Genomic DNA, 16,590 nt, shown 5'->3' with positions numbered 1-16,590 from the left:
GGTTGAAAAGATTGGGAGCGCTTAACTTAGAAAGGAACATAAGAATGGCCATACTGGGTCAGATCAGTGGTCCCTCTAGCCCAGTATCCTGTCTTCCGACAGTGGCCAATGCCAGGTGCTTCAGAAGGAATGAACAGAACAGGCAGTCATTGAGCGGTCCATCCCTTGTTGTCTACTCCTAGTTTCGGCGAACAGAGGCTAGGGATACTCAGAGCACACAGTGTTGCATCCCTGCCCATCTTGGCTAATAGCCATTGATGGACCTATCCTCCATAAACTTACATAGTTCTTTTTTGAACTCCGTTATAGTTTTGGCCTTCAGAACATCTCCTGGCAAAGAGTTTTGACAGGTTGGCTGTGTGTTGTATGACAAAGTACTTCCTTTTGTTTGTTTTAAATCTGCTGCCTATTAATTTCATTAGGTGACCCCTAGTTCTTGTCTTATGTGAAGGAGTAAATAAATATTTCCTTATTCTCTTTCTCCACACAGTCAAGATTGTATACACCTCTATCATATCCTCACTTAATAGTCTCTTTTCCATGCTGAAAAGTCCCAATCTTTTAAATTTCTCCTCATATGGAAGCTGTTCCATAGCCCTAATCATTTTAATTGCCCTCCTCTGTACCTTTTCCAATTTCAATATATCTTTTTTGAGATGGGGCCTCCAGATCTGCATGCAGTATTCAAGATGTGGGTGTACCATGAATTTATAAAGTGGCATTATGAAATTTTCTGTCTTATCTATCCCTTTCTTAATCGGTCATAACATTCCGTTAGCTTTTTTTTGATTGCCACTGCACACTGAGTAGATGTTTTCAGAGAACTATCCACAATGACTCCAAGATCTCACCTAATTTAGACCCCATCATTTTGTATGAATAGTTGGGATTAATTAGAGGGGACATGATAAAACTGTATAAAATAACAAATGGTCAAGCGAAGAAAGATCAGGAACTCCTGTTATCCGTGTCTCATAACCCCCCAAAAGAGGATATTCAATTAAAATAAAAGGTGGCAAATTCAGAACTAATGAAAGGAAATACTTTTTCTTATAATGTTTAATTAAACTGTGGAACTTGTTGCTACTGGCAGTTGTAGAGGCTGAGAATATAGCAAGATTCAAAATAAGATTGGACATTATGAATATCCAGAATTATCATAATTAATACTAACAAGAAGTTAGGAAGGGATATTAAACCTCATGCTTCATGGTTTAAACAATCTCGCTCTATTAGCGATCAGGATGAGATCTGGGGGAAGATGATCCCCGATTTGCTTAGTGTGGGTTCTTTAACCTTCCTCTGAAACATGAGTCTGATCAGTCACTGTAAGGGACAGGATACTGGACTAGATGTACCTCAGGACTGACCCTGTATGGCAATTCCCAAGTTCTTTATAGTGCACATGATAGTAACAGTGGTGCCATCCCACACTTTTTTATATAAAATAATACAAATTCAGCCAGCAGTAGCAAAGTTAGAAAGAGCACACAGCCATCATGCTTTAGTAAGCGAGTAGCTAAAATGCTACTTGGTCCTCCACACCCAGTTCAACAATCAAAAAGCACCACTAGAAGACATCTTGAAATTTTAATGGAAATCCAAGTAGTGCAATAGATGGTCAACAATGATTTTTGATTTTGGGGGGGGCTTATATGATAGGGTTCATATGAAACTGTGTATTTTAGAAGCTCTGTGAACTCAAACAGCGACACACTTTGAGTAGTTTTAATTTGGCATGAGAGATGTCAGGCAGGTCTTGTCCAGAGAAGATACTGCTAGGAAGAAGCTGGGCAATAATGCCTTGATGGCTAAAATTCTTTCCCAGAATCAGCTATGACCACAGGAGTCAAATAGTTTTAAGAACTGGTGTGTGAGGGTGGCTGCATGGGGTAAATTATCTCATTACTTCTCCTCCATGTTCCCTATCCGACATAATTAATATCTAAATGTTCCTTAGGATTTAGTTTAGTTTCCTGCCTGGCTGGATGACAGACACTGCTGAGGTTTGAAGTCATGGCAAGCAAAAGCAGATGGCCACCTTCGCTAACAGATTACTGCATCAAGGCATACAGCCATCCAGCTCTGTTTCAATAAACTTCAATGTATGATTTACAAAGTGAGCATAATAGAAGAAACCCATGATGCCTATAATCAGAATCATATTACTGTACTACTTAAAGCACTAGCAGAATTGCCTAAGCAGTTATTGTATACTCCTGATGATCTCAAATCTTATTAGGCAAGAAATCAGTGCCTGGAAAACGATTTGTCCTGCCTTTGCTATTACTACTTTTCATTTCATTTTTATTGAACTAATTAAACTTCAAGTGATATTTCAAGTTTCTATTGAATTTTTGGCCAACATATTAATGTGCTCTAATTAACACAAATCCGATATAAGGGACTTACTATGGGGCTTTATAATAATAATAAAAAAAATCACCTTGCTAAACTTGTAAACCTGCAGGTGCATGACGGAATCTGCTCCACCCTAATTAAAAAAATATAGATAGAAGCTTTGTTGCGGAAAAAGAAATCTCACTGCAAAACAATACATAGCTAGGACAGCTGTTTTTTGCTGTGCGGGATATTTGAGATAAATAGCAAACAAAACATGTCTAAGATTGCTGCTGAGCTGAGCATCGTGGTGAGGGCAAAGCTAAAGTTATCTTTCTATAGGGGATGATGGCACAATCTCACATAACAAAACTCCCATGTTTTCAGCGTACTGCTTATTTTCAGTGCAAACAAATATAGTTTTGAAGGACAGAAAAAATACACTTCTCACGTACCTGAAGAAAAGTTGATTTTTGGCCTAATATGCTGCTGACCATATTTTCAAAAGAGCCCTACTCCAGTTTATGCTCTTAAATGAAGTATTCGGGTTTTCAAAAGTCCTCAAAACATGACAACTACTATTGTTCTGACAGTTGCCATTGTTTTGGGTGTTGAGCTGTACCAAAAACCTGACCACTTAATTTGGGTGCCTAAAAGGGAGCTTCTGGAAGCTGAAGTCTTCTGAAAACCTCCTCCATAATAGGTTTGTGGAGCTAGATTCTCTCCTACACCAGAGCACCACTCAATGCAGGTGAAAGGGATGAAGCATCAGGTTCCAGCTCCCTTATTCTTTGGGTCAGGACTGATCCAGACAAAAGGTAGAGCAGCTTCCTAGCAAATGACACAGAGTAGCTGTTTCCCTGAAGCTAGTTCAGTCCTGTGGCTGAAGTACCTTAGAAATGGCCCTGAAACAGTTGAGGAGCAGAGGATTTGGACAGTTTGAGCTGCTCTGGCTCTGCCCCTTCCTTCCCTTGACATGCCCATAGCCCCTGCCCCTCCTACTCAGTTTGTCTCTGAAGATCTGGGTTTCACGTGTGCGTGACCTCTTTGTGGACTGGAGCCACTCCGATTGTATTGTTTGTGGGACTCTTTCCCCTGACCCTGCATGATGTCATGGGCTAGATTTTTCCCTTTAGTGTATATATAGCTCAGGGTATGCTAGGAATACCACCACAGTGTTAATTAGGCAAAAGGAAAATGAAGATTTTTATTGCAACCACTACAAATGAGAAAAGTAAGTTGTATCTTATTTTCCCTCAAGAATGAAGGTGAGATTTTCAAAGGCACAATTGGAGTTAGGCATCTGAATATCCTTTCTACCTTTTGAAAATGATTCCCACTTCAATATCTCAAGGCACTTGAAAATAAACTAAAATTTTCTAGGGAGGTGGATTGGTAGAGTGGAGAAAACACACAGTCACTCCTACCGCCACTTAAGGACTTCACTTACATAGTACCAAATGTGCTCTTTGCATTTTTTGACCAAATAGCATCTACCCCCAATGAATCTCTGATTAGCTGAGTAAGCAGAGTTTTCGATTATATACAGACTGTTGTCAAAGAGTTGAACAGCTCATTTGAATATCTACCCTATCTCTATGACAAACACAAACACTTATATATTCTTTTGCTTGTGTCACAGGCTTGCCCTCAGCAAACTTGAGTGTCTATAACCTCACTGTTGTGGAAGGAAGGAGCACCACACTGTACTGCGAAGCTACTGGGGTGCCATCTCCCAATGTATCCTGGGTTGTTGCTAATCTTGTTTCAAAACATGAGGTAAGTTTTACTTAGAAAAAGCTGGCTATCCAGGATATACCTGCTGAAGAATGTTAAGCTTATTATTTTTCATAATCAAAATACAAAATGGCAAATTTGTTTACCTTGCATTTTTCCCTCAGGTATTCTTCATTGACAATGGTTCTGGGACAAACCTTTCTTTGAGAAAGTGGCTTTCATTTAAGTTTCTGTGACTCCAGTTATAATTGATAGCGCTACGGTTCTATGGAAGGGTCCTGGTAACATAAGAACAGCTGTACTGGGTCAGACCAAAGGTCCATCTAGCTCAGTATCCTGTCTTCTGACAGTGGCCAATGCCAGGTGCCCCAGAGGGAATGAACAGAACAGGTAATCACCAAGTGATCCATCCCCAATCACCCATTCCCAACTTCCAGCAAATAGAGGCTTGGGGCACCATCCCTGCCCATCCTGGCTAATAACCATTGATGGACCTATCCTCCATTAATTTATCTAGTTCTTTTTTGAACCCTGTTACAGTCTTAGCCTTCACAACATCCTCTGGCAAAGAGTTTCACAGGGTGGCTGTGCGTTGTGTGAAGAAATATTTCCTTTTGTTTCTTTTAAATCTGCTGCCTATTAATTACATTTGGTGACCCTTAGTTCTTGTGTTTATGAGAAGGAGTAAATAACACTTCCTTATTTACTTTCTCCACACCAGTCATGATTTTATAGACCTCTAACATATCCCCCTTTAGTGGTCTCTTTTTCCAAGCTGAAAAGTCTGTCTTATTGATCTCTCCTCAGATGGAAGCTGTTCCCTAGCCCTAATAATTTTTGTTGCCCTTTTCTGAACCTTTTCCAATTCCAATATATATTTTCTTGAATATTACATCTGCATGTAGTATTCAAGATGTGGGCATACCATGGATTTATATAGAGGCAATATGATATTTTATGTCTTATTATCTATCTATCAAAAATGAATCAGGAGAGTGAAGGTCAGGTGAGTTTTGATTGTCACAACACTCATTATTTAGAAAATGACAGTCTGATGATAAAAGCTGTGTGTGTAAATTTACTATTCACAGGCCATAAATATGTGGTTATACCAGGGTTGTGGTTATAAATATGAATTATTTTTGTGGGGGAATCACCTTGTTTGTTTGTTTTTTTTCTATAAAACAACAAAAACCAAGTGTAAGCCATAAAAGTCAATGTTAACTTTACACTATAAGAAATAGTGAAAACCAATTAAGTATGGACTTGCTTATCCAAGGTCACCCAAATAACTAACTGTCCCTCATGTCCCTACCCTCCTGTGTCCATGTTTCATATTGTGCATAAGATAGGATTTAATCAATGCATCTCCTTCTGATGAAGGAGATATTGATAAGGACTTTAACAAGTGTGCAGCCTATTCCTGCTGACAGCTTAAATCCGCTTTATTTACATTGTGCTCTGGAGTTCATGATTTTGGCTTTAAGTGGGGTCATCTGCTACCTTGGGGTACAAACTGCCTAAATTATTTTTTTTGGCCCTTAAGAGGTGCATGGCCCTAGACACAAAGGGTTAGATCCTGGTCTTCAGATCCTGTCCTGCAGTGCAAAGGGAACAGAGATTGTCTATGACAGGGGTGGGCAAACTTTTTGGTTCGAGAGCCATATCGGGGAATAGAAATTGTATGGCGGGCCATGAATGCTCACAGAATTGGGGTTGGGGTGTGGGGGGGTGTGGGCTCTGGGGTGGGGTTGGAGATGAGGAGTTTGAGGGGTAGGAGGGGCTCTGGGCTGGGACCGAGGGGTTCGGAGGGTGGGAAGGGGATCAGGGCTGGAGCAGGGTTGTGGGTTCTGGCTGGGGTGTGGGCTCTGGGGTGGAGCTTGTGGATGAGAGGTTTGGGGTGCAGGAGGGTGCTCTGGGCTGGGAGCGAGGGGTTTGGAGAGTGGGAGGGGGATCAGGGCTGGGGCAGAGGGTTGGGGCTTTGAGAGAGGCTCAGGGGTGCAGGCTGTGAGTGGCGCTCACCTCAAGCTGCTCCTGGAAGCAGTGGCATGTCCCTTCTCTGGCTTCTATGTGGAAGCGCGGCCAGGCGGCTCAGCACACTGCCCTTCCACAGGCACTGCTCCTGCAGCTCGCATTGTAGTGCTGGAGGGGGCCATTGGAGCATGTAGGAGCCAGAGTGGGGCCATGCCGCGGCTTCTGGGAGCCGCGTAGTGCGGCCCCCGACCCAGCGCCCCAGCCAGAGTGGGGCCGAGTCGCGTGGTGCGGCCCCCACCCAGTTCCAGAGCAGGAGCTCATGCACTGCTTAAAACGGTTTGTGGGCCCGATCTGGCCTGTGGGCTGTAGTTTGCCCCGGTCTATGAGCACAGCTAGTGATTTCCCTAGAGGGTATTCTCAGGAAGGTTAGGCTGGCATAGCTGGTCTGTCTCCCTCTCTCCCCTCTCACAATGTCTTTTTCCCTCCTCCAGTAAGTAATTCCTAGATAGTTACAACCTTGTGTCCTTCTTTCCCAGAGATTGCCTTGGATGTTTAAAAATGTTTACAAATTTCTTGGTGATAGGAGGAGCTTGCAAGCTGTTCATGGGCTCTTTCTACTTCCCTAGGTGGCCCCCCACTTCCATGTTCTTCAACCCTTTGTTACTTCCTCCATTGTGGTCATATATATGGACCTGTGTAAAATGTATAGCATCTCCTTAGGGGTTGTGCAGATTTAAGAACACAGGGGGTCTGTAAAGTACAGAAAAACTGAATTTAATAGCTAAAATAACCTGCCTGAAACTAGCCAAATGCACCAGTCCTCACCAAAGCCAACAGATTAAAACAACTGGGGGAATCTCTGCTAAGCCTTTTTTTTTTTTTTTTTTTTTTTTTGAGTTATGCACCAGAACAAATGTAGGATAATGCTCAAGAAGTGAAATCACCTAATTTTTTAAAAACTCTCCTATCTTCAAAGTGCCTTTTTCAATTTACTTCAAACTTTCCAGAAAAATTCTATCTTGGCATAATTTTATGCCTGTGAAATTTGAGTGCCTTGTAATGGAAGGCTAGCTTCAGCCTTACCTATAGAATAACACTAGTCTCATCAGTAGTATAACAGAGTACCTTCTTAAACTCCTTTACTGTTCACCACTATCCCTGCCGTTCTATATTTTGTTCTTCTGTTTTCCTTTTCTCCTCTCCCTCATGTGTCTGTTTCTGGTTCTCTGCTCTCCTCCTGCTGCTACTTCTGTCTGTCTTCTTTCCTTCCTCTCCTATAAAGAAAGATCCCAGAAAATGGCTCTGATCCTGCAAACAGCAACCGATGTGCTTCATTTTATGCATATAGTCCAATTGACTGCCACTGGAGTTTTCTTAACTGTGCACTTAGGTCCCGATCCTGCAGTTGAATCCCCATGAATGGACTGTTGAACTTGCTTCTTCTTAGCGTACATGCAATGTGTCTCATGTGGCATATGACCAGGATTCGTCACCGAATTTGGTCTGCTGGTTGGATCATTAGCTTCCTGGGCCCAGGCCAGGTATTAATGGGGAGTGCAATATGAATGTTGATCTATGCCCCCCTTGAACTTGCTGAGCACCAATTACTTCAATGGGGCTGCTCACGGGTAGAGTAAAGCTACATTGCTAGCTTTGGGGTGAAATCCTGACTCCACTGAAGTCAACAGTTTTGCTGTTGATTTCAATGAAGCTAGGATTTCACCCTTATTAACTTTTATTATTTGTATTACTGTAGCCCCATTGTGCTATGTGTTGTAAAAAAGACAGTCTCTTAAGGTCCTGATCTTGAAATGTGACACTCATGGGCAGATCCTTATACTTCAGGGAGTATCATTGAAGTCTTTGGGTTCTACAGGTGCTGGAGCCCTTTAGTAGAGATTCAATTGCAGGCTCAGCACTTAAGTGCATATTAAGAAGAATCCCAGCAAAGGATGTTGTTAAGATGTTAAAGCAATAGTCCTAGCTGTTCATTTATTAATTTTTTAAAAAAGGTTCCTTTATATTTAACATGAAATTAAAGACCAGAGACACAAACCAGAGGTCATTTTAAGAAACCAATTTAAGAGATCAGAAGCAAAACTTTTTTGTTTTAAGAGTGCCAGTTTACTTGTACTTCATCACAATGTACTTTAATTTTGCAGCGCATATGGTGATTTTTATGATTTATTTAGTGCTGTAAATGTACACAGTGCTTTACAAAACACTGAGGCAATAACTGTGGGGTTTTTTTTTCTATCTGCCTATGCTCAAGCACACATAAGACGAATCATGGGCTTTAGTTCAGGTGGTGGAAGAGACCAGCTTACTGTAGGAAAGATTCAAGATAGGAAGAGGCTTTCAAGAGAGAGTGGAGGGAGGAGAGAGGGAACTTGGTAGTCAAGGTGTGAGAGACCATGCTGAGCCCACAGCGTGAGTAAAGGTGTAAAGCCCAGAGTGAGGTAACAGTAAAGCATTGATTGGGAGGAGTATAGGAGGAGAGAGAGCAAGATTAAGAGAAAATAAGAGCAGAGATGAACCTTAGGAGTAAATGATGAGGTGGAAGAAAGGAGATAAGAAGTAATAAATTTGAAGAAAAACAAGCGGTGATCAGGAATTAGAGAGAGAGAGAGAGACTGGAAAAGATCAGGGGCCGGATCTTCAGCTGGGGTAGATGTGCAATGCTCCACTGAAGCCAGGATCTGGCTTCAGGCCTAGGGGTTTAATAAGGCAGTGAATGGGAAAGTGAGTCCAAAGTTAGAAATTTCATGAAGTAGTTAACAAAAGAAAGTCAGAGGCAGTGGAATCAGCCTTTTCAACATGGAAACAGACGTTATCCAGAGCCATGGTAGGGGACTGGAGAGAGGGAAGGCGAGCCAGCCATCAAAGTGAGGGAGTGGGAGCTGGGAGGATTGTAGACTATGGCCATATGGAGCAAGGGAAGGAGGGCAGATGAAGGGAGGGACTGGATATTACAGGACAGGGAATAGAGGAGCCAAGTGGTTGACTTCGACATCTGCACTTGGGGTTCTGGCTTTCACCCCTAGTTATCTGAAAGTTTGGGATGTTTTGAAATGTTTGAGTAATTGAGGTTGTGCAGTGCACAGAGTAGAAATATTCCCTTTTTCCTTCAACTAGTACCACTGAGGGGTATAACTCAACCGGCCTGATTTATTCCTGATGTGATCTCATTGAAGTCAAAGGAAGGCATGTATCAGCATCTTCCTTAGTGGTATTATATGTGTGTAAATCAACACAGGCCCCCAGAATCAGGCCCAGTACATTGATTTACAACGTTGAATAAAATGTTGTGCAAATATAACACTCAGTTTTCTAGCAATAAGGTTAAGAGGAAGGGTAACTGAAAGACTCTAATTCCAGTGTCTCTCTTGTTCTACACCAGAGGTCTCAAACACATGGCGGCCTGCGAGGTTATTTTCTGCAGCCTGCCAGCTCCCTGCACACACCACCCCGCCCCCCGCAGCGTTTACCAAGAGCGGCTCTGGCCTGGTGCGCACCGGGGGCAGGGCAGGCTCCCCACCTGCCTGCCTTGCCCCCGCGCCGCTCTGGGAAGCGGCCGGGACCTGGGGGGGGGGGCGCACAGGGGTCTGTGTGTTGCCCTGGCTGCTCCTCCAGGTACCTCCCCCAAAGCTCCCATTGGCCGAGGTTCCCTGTTCCCGGCCAATGGGAGCTTCAGGGGAGGTACTTGGAGGAGCAGCCAGGGCAACACACAGACCCCTGTACCCCCTGTCGCTTCCCGGACTGGCGCGGGGGCAGGGCAGGCAGGCAGGGAGCCTGCCCTGCCCCCCGGTGTGCACCGGGCCGGACCCGCCCCCGAACCGTTCCTGCAGCCGAACCCCCTGCCCTGAGCCCCCTGCCGCACCCTGACCCCCTGCCCTAAGCCCTCTGCCGCACCCATCCTACACTTGAGCCTCCTGCCCACCCCGCCCCCCTGCCCTGAGTCCCCTGCTGCACCCTGCACCCCCTGGGGGCAGGGAGGGGGCAGAGTTGGGGTGCGGATTTCGGGGAAGGGGTTGGAATGGGGCAGGGAAGGGGTGGCAAGAGGTGGGGCAGGGCCTCATGGAAGGGGTGGAGTGGGGGCGTGGTCAGTGGTGTGGCCCTCGGGCCAATGTACTAATCCTCATATGGCTCTCATGGTCATTTGAGTTTGAGACCCCTGTTCTACACTCTGTTCAAGCCAAATACTTTTTCTTCTCTTTTGTAGAGTAATACAAGTAAGAGTCCTGCTTCCCTAACCATAAGGAATGTTTCATCTAAGGACAGTGGAATACGGATTTCATGTATAGTAGAAAATATTGTCGGAGAAGACCAAGCTTCTGCTGACCTTGTGGTGTTCTGTACGTAAACAGGCTTGCATACAATTTCAGCTGCTGTCTAAACTACATCAGCACAAAATATTTGGGGTATATATTTCTGGTGGGCATGCAAGGCGTTCATACGTTTAGGTGATATTCTTGTTTCAACAGCATTGCCTTTAATGCTGAGGAACAGCACAACCAGCAGTTGTTGTGTAGTATTGTCCCTTTATTACTTTGCTCGGAGCACCCTTACATATCTGTGCTCTCATAGCTGCCTATCAACTTCCAGTTTGAACTCCCAAAAGTAAATTTCTGAAGTCCAAAATGTTCAAATGGCAGTGTAAAAGTGAAAAGGGCGCATGTGTATTTTGTATACATATAAAAATACCCACACATCAAAGATGGAGGTCAAATTGTTATTAATAATTTGAGATTTTAAAACTTTTCATCTAAGGCAATAACCCTGATACATTTTTTGTTTTAAATTAAAAAAAGATCAGCTTGTAACATTAGTTTTCCCAGGCGTATATTAGTTTGTCCTTGGCCTTGAAATAATCTACTTATCTGTCAAGTCCAGGAGAAGAGGATAGGCACAGGGGATAAAACATTGACCCCTTAACTCTAAGCTCTCATATGAATCTTTCTTAAGTGAATTAAGTAGGCTGTTTTTACAAGCTTCAGATATTGATCGTTCAGATCACCCCCACATTTTATTAAAAATGAGCATGCTTATTAGAGAAAAATCTTTGTTAGAGAAGTAGCTATAGATTAACTCCTTATGATTTCATACTTCAAATTGGGTATGAAATAGCTAAGGGAAAGAATATATGCTACGAATACTGGAATGGTGTAAACACGGAATCTTGGATTGGCACCAATATGATTGGTACAAAGGCATATAACTAGATGTAATTAGATGCAATTAACACAGGAAAATTCAGTCTGAATATCAAGGAAAACTTCCTGACAGTGAGATAATGTACAAGGCTGTGGAATAGCCTCCCAGGGGAAATAGTAGAAGCCCATAACAATTTAAAACTGGACTGGACAAAGTACTAGAAAATTACTATAGGAAATGATCCTGCAGTAGCAGGGGAATTCAGTGAATGAACTAATAAGTCTGTTCCATGGTTCTATGATGAAAATCATCTAAAAGTTTTCATGCCTATCTGAATGTATTTCCAGTACACTTGATTCTGGCCAACTGTTAAATACCCTTTTTAAAATAGTACTTAAGTGTTTTGGTTAAAAACAGGGAGTAATAAAAAACCCTTCACTGAACCTGCATGATTTATTAAAGTTGGTTCTTGTTTTATTGGAACCAGTTCACACATCTCATTTTAAAGAATCTTTATTGAGGTATTGTCCATTTCATGTCTGAATTCAGTTCACACACACAGCTGATGGCTTCCTTTATGAATATCTGCACTCATAAGTGCAAGGCTGTAGTTTCCAAAGCTTCCAATTTATTAGCTTTAATGATTTTAAAAAATGCCCTCAAGAATTTGAGGGCAAAAATGTGTTTAGGATATTCTGATGTTATTCACTCTTCTTTTCAATATAGTTGCACCAAATATCACATTTATTGAACCTCCAACCCCGGACCACCACTGGTGCATTCCATTCACTGTGAAAGGGAACCCCAAACCCTCATTGCAGTGGTTCTATGAAGGGGCTATACTGAATGAGTCTGAATACATCTGTACTAAAATACATGTTAGCAATCAAAGTGAATACCATGGCTGCCTTCAGTTGGACAACCCTACCCATTTGAACAATGGTGCTTATACCTTACTGGCGAAGAATGAGTATGGAGAAGATGAAAAAAGGGTTGATGCTCATTTCATGTCAATGCCTGGAGATGGTGAGTTTTCTTTACTATATTAGCAATGGCATCTTGATGATTATGTAGAGTTAGTACTGCGGGCCAGTTTATTTTTCTCGTAAAGTTTTCTCTTAAAATAATTTGTTGTAGATGTTTACAGATAATTGCTTCTTAAAAAAAAAAATCTCCTTGCATTTAAGAATTTTGTTTTTCAATTAGATTTTATGAAGTGAGCCTCATAGTAACTCTCTTTCGTGAATCCCACTCTGTGTCTTTTCTCCATGCCCAGACAAAATTTTTTAAAAATTATTTTTCTGAAGTATTTTTTCCAACATATATGTTCTGATCCCACAAATGTTGAGTGCCAGTTTGATATGAATCGAGGGTGCTCTCCTTTAGGAAGGACTAGGCCTAAGCTGTGTATCCATAAGACCATGTACAAGTGTCTAGAGAAAACAGAAGATTAATGAAAATTCTGCAGTGCAGTACCGCATGTAGATGCCACTACATTCTTTAGGACACTAGAGGGAGCAAGAGAGAAAATAAATAACCAAGAGGCAGGAGGGACATTTATCTGTGGTTTGCTATACTCCATATCAGTGGTTCTGTGCCCGGTAGCTGCTTGGGGCCCAGTCAGCACACAGTGTCAGCCCATGTGACATCCTCAGGGCTATACAAGTAGTATGTATGGATGCAGGCCACATAACATACAGAGAGCTACATGTGTGGCCCACAGTTATAAATAGGTTGATAACCACTGTGTATCAATCCTCTTTATTGCATCCTTGGCAGAGTCAGGATATGAGAGGTACCCAATAAACTGCAGGGATTACACAAAATGTGTTGTTTGCCTTGGTTTGATGCTTTATTCCCAGATCTTCAAAAATACATGTACAGTAATTGTGTGGCTAAATGGCAGGCAACTATCTGCCCATTGGTATGAAAACTTATGCTGATTGCAAAGGGGAATCAGGTGTGCAAATGTGCATGCATTTTTGTGCAAGAAACTGCACATTTGTGTCAGAAAATCTGGGCACTAGTGTACATTTCATTTCCCCTAAACATTAGTAGCAATAACATGTCAGTTGAAATAGTGATGTCCAATCCTATGTAATATTTCACAGTGATAGAGGAGCTGGCTAGTTAGTCTTCCAGATTTTCATTCTTCACCTTCATTACAAGTTACCACAAGTGAAAATACATGCCATATTCAGTACTTCTAGCAAACTGTTTTAACCGAAACAATGAGGTATGTGACTGTTCTCTTCCAGGCTTGAGTAGGAGTAGATACAGAACTGACAGAGAGCTCTAGTTACTCCTGCTGCTCTTAGAAGCTTCTCTCCTCCCTTTTCCCCCTAGAGTCCTTTCCTTAATAAAATTGTTACAGGAACAGACCATGGTTTCAGCTACTGGCAGCTTCCAAAAGTGCATTATAACAATTCAATAAAACAGTCCACTTTACGTACATGCTGTTTAAAATGGAAAGTGATATTAACTTGGCTGCATTCGCTTAGAAGAATAAACAGTTTTCCCAATAAGTTTAACAAGGCCACTTTGAACTTAAAGTGAATTTTTTCTTTGAACAAAATGCCTTTTTATTGGCACATTTTCTCCTTCAGGTTAAAAATGTAAACCACCTTTCCCAGTAGTGGCATTTTTAATTATAAATCAGACTTTAACATATCCTTCCATTTATACAGACAGTGTTTGTTTATTCCTTCAGTTTTTAATTCATAATTAAATTGTAAATCTCAGAGACAATCCATGTTGTGTTCTGTATGCATAACCCCATTCTCTGAGGAAACTAAGTTTCATAAATACATTGTAGAAGAGACTATCATAAGCACAGATAGGATGTGCCTATCTTAAAAATCACTACATATGCAATGTGTGGCTACAAACCAGTCTTAAAATTTAACTGGAAGAAGCCATCTACCCAGGCAGACTCCCCAAAAGTTTTTCTTTATGAGATTTTTACAGAATGCTATTTGTGACACTGGGCTTTAGCAGGTCCTACAGAGTTGATCTGGGTTCCTCCTTTTTACACTCCCAGCTCTTCTGCCCTGGAAGCTGAAATAAAGTCAAAGGTAAAAAATAGAATCTCCTTATGTTTCACTCAGATTTAATTGTTGCTATCTAAAGCACAACCACAAGTTTTGGAGCCCTTAAAAGGCTTTTGTTCAGTTATATCGTTACTCTGTAGTTTCATTGTCTGTCCAACATACTGTACAATGAAGCATGAAGATAGGCCCACACCCAGGCATTATGTTCATTTCCATGCCTGCATGATAGAAATTAAATGCCAGCCCTGATGTTTAATGGGGTAAGGTATCTTCATCAAGCTTTGAACTGATTCTGTGACTCTGACATCACTTACGGGCAAATGTGCTGAAGCTAAAAACAAAGACAAATAAAAAAAAACCCTACCCATAAACTATAGAAATTAAAATGAATGATTAAACTAAATAAAAATGAAGCATCAAGCGCTTTCAAGCATGAGATCATCAACATAATACTCTACCTTAAAACTTGCATCAGTCATGATGCAGATAAGATCCATTCCAAGAATTTCTCAGCCTACGTTGTGCCCTTTGCAGAACAGACAGTCTCATGTGATACTTGGCTGACAATGCAGGCATAAAGGTAGAGAGCTAATTTGTACTTGGAGCACGTTAATGGTATCACAATTATCACTGTGAACCACATATTTCACTAGAACCTTTGTTTTAAATAGTAAGGGCCAATTTATGTGATCTGGAGCTTTGGTTCCTGGCCTCATATCTATAGCTATCTATATACATCACAGATATCTTTGTGTGAGCAAGTTAGCAGAAATCCATCTGAACCCTTCTCTGCCTACAGAATGTATCTTATGATGTGTATGTATCCAGCTTGATGGATCAATGCCATTCAAACTCATACAGCTCTGAACCACCAACTATCCCTATATTTGAGGTGATATTTAAGTAGGAGGTGTTGCTTCAGGGTAGGATGACCAGACAGCAAGTGTGAAAAATCGAGATGGGGTGGGGGGCGTAATAGGAGCCTATATAAGAAAAAGACCCAAAAATCGGGACTGTCCCTATAAAATCAGGACATCTGGTCACCCTAATTAAAGGTCATTAGTTCAGCTGCTTAACGTAAGTTTCCTTATTTATTACTTGCCAAGATAGATAGATAGGTGCCATCCTAACTGGAGGTAACATCTGAAACGCATTTTGTTTGTTCTAGAATAGCGAGGGAGTGTCCCATAGTAATGCTTCCAGGAAAAGGTTGCCTAAAAAGTCACATAATCTCAAAAGGCCACTATATCATGTAGTTTCTCAGTTGAATTCTTCATCAAGTTATTTTTATGACTATTTATTTATGGTAGCACTTGCTGTGTGCTGGGCACTTTCCAAACATGCAAGGACAGTCACTTCTCTGAGGATTTTATAATCTGAACCTCTTCGTTGCAGGATCAGGGCAGCCTAAGGCACCATTATCTGGGAAACTTCATAGCTAGCTTTGCCTCCCCCCCCACGACAATCTAAAGAGCAAATGTTCAGTTTGCTTCCAGATGAACATAAGAGTCTGAAAAATCCTTTTCAAGGAGGAGAAAACACCTTTAGCTCTTAATTTCAGAAGATACCCCACGTCCACAGACAGAAGTGTCTGAAGATGATTCCATGAAAAATCCAGTCACCGAGCAGGAACTAGTCCTGATGTCATTTCCATGTTAAAGCACCAGTGACTCTCCCAAAAATTATACAGTCCAGTCAGCTCATTTTCACCTCTTTCATTGGCTCATCCCACTAACTGGGAATAACTTGGAATAACTAAAACAAATAATAAAGGATTGACAGTATATTTTAGCTACTGAAAAACAGTCCAAGGACAATAACTTAAAAATGGAAATATCAAAATAATAGCTGTTATCATAGTTTTATGAAGGGGATAGCTAGACAGAAATGTGACTTTCCCTGAACTTTTGGGTTTTCAGATGAAAGCTTTAGTGAGTATAAAAGGTAACTGAATGGAATATGTTACTTCCTAGCCTTTACCTCACAGGCAGGGATTAAGTCTTTATTTAATCTGTGATCTAATGGGTTAAATTAATCCTTTCTCTAATGCTACCTAGTTGGACCAGGAGTTAATTTAATTCTGAGGGCCAAATCCTAGTCCCACTGACATCTAATGGAAGTTTTGCCATTGAGGTTATTGAGCTCATGAGTTAGCCCAAATACTTTGTTTCCTTCAGATTGTGAATAGCAAACATATACAATTGCCAGTGTACTGGGTCTCTCCTGAGAATTTTTTCACATAATTCAAATGTTTTATATTGGGGGAAAAAATTGTATCGATGAAGATTTTCAAAGAGAGAAGCCACATCAGAAGTAGCTTGAGGTTAGATAACAA

At 41.5% G+C, this 16,590-nt stretch overlaps 1 protein-coding gene across 3 annotated transcripts in view; it reads left to right on the top strand.

Annotated features, from left to right (window-relative positions):
- Nucleotides 1-16,590, top strand: part of NTRK2 (neurotrophic receptor tyrosine kinase 2) — a 260,421-nt gene that overhangs the window by 44,605 nt on the left and 199,226 nt on the right. For all 3 annotated transcript variants that reach the window (XM_077816387.1, XM_077816386.1, XM_077816385.1), the window contains exons 6-8: nucleotides 3,983-4,119; nucleotides 10,274-10,406; nucleotides 11,932-12,231. In XM_077816387.1, the coding sequence (XP_077672513.1) occupies nucleotides 3,983-4,119; nucleotides 10,274-10,406; nucleotides 11,932-12,231 (570 nt within the window). The remainder of the gene's footprint in view (nucleotides 1-3,982; nucleotides 4,120-10,273; nucleotides 10,407-11,931; nucleotides 12,232-16,590) is intronic.

The sequence above is a fragment of the Eretmochelys imbricata genome, chromosome 5 (genome assembly GCF_965152235.1).
Source record: "Eretmochelys imbricata isolate rEreImb1 chromosome 5, rEreImb1.hap1, whole genome shotgun sequence".
Taxonomy (NCBI): Eukaryota; Metazoa; Chordata; order Testudines; family Cheloniidae; genus Eretmochelys; species Eretmochelys imbricata.
This window is presented reverse-complemented; position numbering and strand designations above follow the sequence as displayed.